This window comes from Cynara cardunculus (genome assembly GCF_001531365.2).
Source record: "Cynara cardunculus var. scolymus isolate 2C chromosome LG 17, CcrdV1, whole genome shotgun sequence".
In the NCBI taxonomy this organism is placed as follows: domain Eukaryota; kingdom Viridiplantae; phylum Streptophyta; class Magnoliopsida; order Asterales; family Asteraceae; genus Cynara; species Cynara cardunculus.
The window spans coordinates 1,078,882-1,084,828 of NC_037544.1; the positions used below are offsets into that span (position 1 = coordinate 1,078,882).

Here is a 5,947-nt window from a genome sequence, read left to right on the forward strand (position 1 = left end):
GTCGATGGTCGATGAAAAACCTCGACTGGATATGGAGAGAAGAGAAGCGTACCGTCGATGGTCGCCGTCGATGAAGGAAGCGATGGAGGCAGGAAGCGTACCGTCGTCTGGAACAGTGGAGAAGAGAAGAACGCCGATCGGAACTCGCATTCGATGGTCGCAGACGATGGTCGCAGACGATGGTCGCCGTCTGATGAAGGAGACGAGTTGAGAGCCAGATCTGATGAAGGAGACGAGTTGCGATGGAGGCAGGAAGCGATGGAGGCAGACGAGTTGAGAGGACGAGAGAGGAGAGAGTGATTAGGTTTTCTAATTTTAGGGGTAGATGGGTAAAATGCTTCCTTGTTCCACTTAGTTCCAGGGGGGGAGGAGGGACAGGCGTGTTCCATATTTGTTCTAGTTAGTTCCACCTTGTTCCATATAAACACATGCCAAACATGGGACAAATGTGTTCTGTTCTGTCCTGTCCCATCATGTTCCGCCTACCAAACGCACCCTTATGGACAACTATCATTATTCATTAATTATGGTTGAGATATACAAAGATGATTAGGTTTATTCATTATGCTCATAACTTTAGATTAAGAAACATAATGAAATCAGATATTTATTAGACTAGATGGACAACTAAGATTGATTTATATATAATATAATAATTACATAGTTTGTATTTTAAACCTCTCACATATACATACGAGCTTAATCATTTGAGAACCCCAAAATATGTTAGATTCATGAAAACTTTTACCTTAAGTTTTTTCCCAACTAAATATAATATTTAATGTATTAATTAACATATATTTGTTTTACAATGTGTTTGTTTCGTATGTATTCGATTTGCAATGTGAAACTTTTTTTGTTTACTTTTTTCTTCACAAACACATCAAAAAAATTTACATTGTAAACCGAGTAGATGTAAAACAAACACATTATATAATAAATATATGTTAATCAATACATTAAATTCTAACCATAGATAAAAATAATTATATACACCATCATATGATGTATCGGTTCTCAAAAATCTTAATAGTAAGAAAAAACATCCCTATCACATGATACACTAGTTCTAAAAAATGTTTAGTAATAAAAAAAACATCCCTATATATAAATATATCTATATATATATATATATATATATATGTGTGTGTGTGAGAGAGAGAGACTCTGTGTGTGTATATATATATATGGTCTCTTCTATGTTGATATGTCATCAAATCACACCTTACACACCCTTCAAAATTCTCTTGCTTCGCTCTCTAAGATGGAATGGAAAAGAGGTCCTATAATCGGCCGGGGATATTACGCCGCCGTATACGTTGCCACCACCACCACCGGAGATCTTTTTGCCTGCAAATCCACAGAGCTTTCCGCCTCTGGTTTCCTACAGAAAGAACAACACTTTCTTTCTAAATTAACCTCAAAAAACATAATCCAGTACATGGGTTTTGATGTCGATTATCATAACAACAAACCCACATATAATCTGTTCATGGAGTATGCCGCCGGCGGCACCATTTCCGATGTGATCAAGTCGCAAGGAGGATCGCTTGATGAGTCGCTGATCCGGTCTTATACTCATCAGATTCTTCTCGGATTAGATTATCTTCACTTCAATAACATTGCGCATTGCGATATCAAATGCCAGAATTTGTTAATTTGCAAAGATGGTGTCAAGATCGGCGATTTGGGTTGTGCGAAACTGGTGGAAAACGGCGGAGCCACCACTTCTCAGTTTTCCGGTACACCGGTTTTCATGGCGCCGGAGGTAGCACGAGGTGACGAACAGGGGTTTCCAGCTGATGTATGGGCTCTTGGGTGTGCAATAATCGAAATGGCAACCGGGTCAAACCCGTGGCCGGAGATAACCGACCCGGTTTCCGCTTTGTACAAAATTGGATATTCCAATGACTTACCGGAGATTCCCAAATGGCTGCCGGAGGACGGCAAAGACTTCTTGGCGAAGTGTTTGAACATAGATGCTAAAAAGAGATGGACAACAAAAGAACTCCTTCAACACCCATTTGTGTGTAATTCGGATTCGGGTTTCGAAACAAGAAAGTCTCCGACGAGTATATTGGATCACGGTTTCTGGGAATCTTTATCGGTGACGGAACCTTCGCCTGCGACCCAGATGGAGAATTTCTCCGGCGAGTCTCCTGCGGAGAGGATAAACCAATTGGTTGAAGCTACTCCAAGTTTTCCCAATTGGGACGACGAAGATTGGATTACGGTTCGAAGTAATCCGATTAACGAAACGGAGGTTCGCGATGGCGGTTTCGATCGTTCGGATTCGTTTCGTTTTTTGAATTTGAATTTGGAAGAACAAGAACAACGAGAGGTTGAAAGCTTAGTTAGAGATGAAGATATTGAGGTCTTGGAGCATTCGATTGTATCAAGATTTCTTGATTTTGATCATTTAATTTACCATAAATTTTTTGAAATAAAAGACTCGAATCATTTGTTATGTTTTTAAATCTTTTCGTTTTCTTAAATACCGTTTTATTATATTTAACTGTTACCGTCGTCTTTTCAAAAATCTGATAATTGGAAGCCGCCAGGGACGGACCTATAGTTGGGCATACGGTGACGCGTGTCACCGTATTACTCCTCCGTTGAAGGGTAAAAAATAACACACTTTGTCTTGATTCTTATTTTAGGTAACGTATTTTTAAAACTTTCGTTTTTGTATCTAAGATGTGAAGTTTCAAACATTTAAATATATGAGTAACCGGTTTAAGTATTGACTGGTTACTAATGTTGATACAACGAATGATATCACATCAAATTCAATATTATTTGGTAATTTGACTAGTGTAATGGATTTTTTATAGTTAAAATTAGTTTCAAATTTATTTATTTTATTAGAATTTATATATTATAATTATTTGTAAATTATATATTTCACATAAATAAATATAATATATAAATTCAAATAAAGACTGATTACGATCTGAATAATATTCAGTTGGATGTTGGATCAGTTTTGGTAACCGATTAATTCTTACTGGTTACATTGATACTTAAATGTTTGATACTTCATATTTTAGGTATTAAATCGAATGTTTGAAAGTACGTTATTCAAAACAGGAATCAAAGCAAAATATGTTACTTTTTCATACAATTTGCTCTTATATAAAATATATGTATTGGAGTTTTGGATGGGACATGATCAGAAACAATCAAATTCCAAAACGAAATTCATTAACTTTTCCTCAATTGAAAACCAATGACCCAACCCCGTTTACCAAAACTTGAATAGTTCAAACGGATCAGTAAATTTACCCGATCAGCAAAAATCCCTTAAAATCACCATAAATGCATCAATAATCAGACGCCATAAGTTTCATCTCAGTTAACTGTCTTTTAACCGACAAGAAAATTTCATGTAATATCTGATTTTGATGTGTGGATTTATTCCATTTTCTTGATTTTTGTGGGTGAATAAAGTATTTGACATCTTTTAAACCACCACAAAAGTCAAATTCTTTGGCAGGTCAACCAATTTTCCCATCTAGAATTGTTTGGTAATTTGAAGCCAAAGAAGAAGAAATTGGAATTAGGTTTTGAGGGAGTCAATGATTTTGACTTTTCCTCTTGGCTTATTTTAAACTGAAGACCCTAAAAAAGTCAACCACCCTTTTCTTACTGATCCTCATCAAAAGAGTTGTTATAAATCACTTATATTTTTAGAGTTATTATATAAGAATTATGGTTTTTATTTTTGAATTTTAGGTGAAATCATATTTTGTTAAATTTTTATGTATTTTTTATTAATTTTATATAATAATTATTGATGTTGAAAAAAAGCTCTTATTAACTTCTTATATTTGATTCGTTAAGAGGTAAAGTCATTCAAACTGTTTGTTTTTTTTTTTTTCAATTCTTTAGAGGCACTTGTATCTTATTTATCTTCTTATCGGGTAAGAGGTAAACCAATCTCTTATTTGTCTCTTATTGTTTTCGAAACCTTTAGCAACAACGTTTCTCAATCGAGTAACCAAAATCGATCATTTTTTCTTAATTGATCATTACTAAGTCGATTCTCACATCTCTTAATTGGTGTAAATTAATAGGTGTGTTAAATACCATTAATGGCATATTTTCGTTTAAATGAATGCTAATTATAATAAATTTCGTAATGATGATGAATTCATATGTGAAACTGTATAAATTTATCTAGAAATTCAACATTATAATTTTTTAGTCGGTAAAATAGACAATTTAAACAAATTCAGACAGTAATCAATTTACAAAAACAAATAATCTTATTGATTCAAAATTCATATTTCAGCACCACCACTTACTAAACAAACAATCTTATTAAATATGATGAAAGAGAAATTAATTTTTTATTCTTTTTTGAAATTGAATTATTATTATTATTATTATTATTATTATTATTATTATTATTATTATTATTATTATTATATTGAAATAAACAAATATTTTAATAACATATTTTAATACTGAAAACTTTAAAATACAATTTATTGAAGTTAAATATACATATATATTTTTTAAAACTTTAATTTTTACTTTTCTATTTTAAAGAAATTTCAAATATAAATCTATGAAAATACAGTAAAAGCTTCCATTTTTGGGCCACATTGGCACATAAATTAAGTGATATCCCCATTTTGCCCCCAAAGTAGCCTTGGCTCTTGGTGTGTCCATTTTGGGCTTGGAGGCTGGTTTATCGGTATATTAGTGGGGTGGTTGTGGTAATCTACTAGACATTAGGCAAACACCCTTCAAGAAAGTCATCATTCATACCAAATTAGTTGACTTTTTGAGGGTAGTTTGGTAATTTACTTGATGCTCTTATCTATAAATTTAAGGTTTTTGAAAATACCCTTTTGACCAATAGGTCAAAGGGTACATACATGCCCATTTTTTTTCTTTCTGGTTTGGATGAGTAGGTGAAATGGATAAGGGTACAATGCAATTTTATTTTTAAAACTAGAAAGTATTTGTGTAATGTAGTAAAATATATCTCGATTTTAATGTTTGTTTTATTTAGTTTTTATAGATGTTTTAATACAGTTTTTATGTGGTTTTGAGAAAGGAATAATGTTTTTATTTTTAAATAAAATATAAATTTGAAGATATCATAAAATTTCGAAAATAAATATATCAATATTAACTATTTAAAAGTTCTTGTTTTTTTATAATTTTTTAAATTCAATCTTTATTATAATTTAATTTTAAATTTAATCACAAAGTAATTTATTTTTGATTTAAAAATACAATTTTTTATAAGAATGATAATTAAGTATTATGTTAAAACTGAAAATTTTTCCTAATTATATTTTAAATTTTTTATATTTAAAATAACATGTTTGTCTTTTATTTGACTATGTTTATCTGCAGTTAGTTACACGAATTCAAACATTAACCTTTAATAAATTGTACTTATGCACAATCTACATGTAATATTGAATTTTAAGTAATATGCATCAATAGACAGTATTTTATGTATAGATACTTACATTTTCATTTGTATTTTGTTCCAAAATGATTGTGTGAATATACCCTTAATCAATACACGAATAATTATGAGTTGTGAAGAAAGAAGAAACTAAATAAAGGTAAAATTGTCATTTGATTAAACATGCACATCTAAAACTGTGTGTCATTTCAATTGTGGACACTTATTTTAGGACGGGAAGAGCATTATATAAAAATCCTTTTTCAGTCAAATGATTTTTGTAAGTTAAAACAATTTATTGAAACATCTTTTTAATCTTAACGATAAATGTGTAGTCTGCATGCATCTTATCTTTTTAGACCTTATTTTTAAATGAGATATTTTTTTTTCTTTTGAAGTATATAATATTTATATACAACAAATAAACTTACACACCCTTCTCATATTTGGTGAAATTTGAACCCCTGATCTTTTAAAAGGCCAAAAACTACGATACCACTAAACCAAAAAAAGTTT

At 31.3% G+C, this 5,947-nt stretch overlaps 1 protein-coding gene across 1 annotated transcript; it reads left to right on the forward strand.

Moving 5' to 3' along the window:
* Positions 1–1,251: 1,251 nt before the first annotated feature.
* On the forward strand, positions 1,252–2,476 carry LOC112500405 (mitogen-activated protein kinase kinase kinase 18-like). Its single transcript, XM_025103900.1, has one exon. The coding sequence runs from the start codon at positions 1,265–1,267 to the stop codon at positions 2,474–2,476; it is 1,212 nt and encodes a 403-aa protein (XP_024959668.1). The 5' UTR covers positions 1,252–1,264.
* Positions 2,477–5,947: the final 3,471 nt, after the last annotated feature.

Excerpts from the sequence above, each read along its gene's own strand:
- LOC112500405 (XM_025103900.1), top strand. The coding sequence starts at position 1,265 with ATGGAATGGAAAAGAGGTCCTATAATCGGCCGGGGATATTACGCCGCC.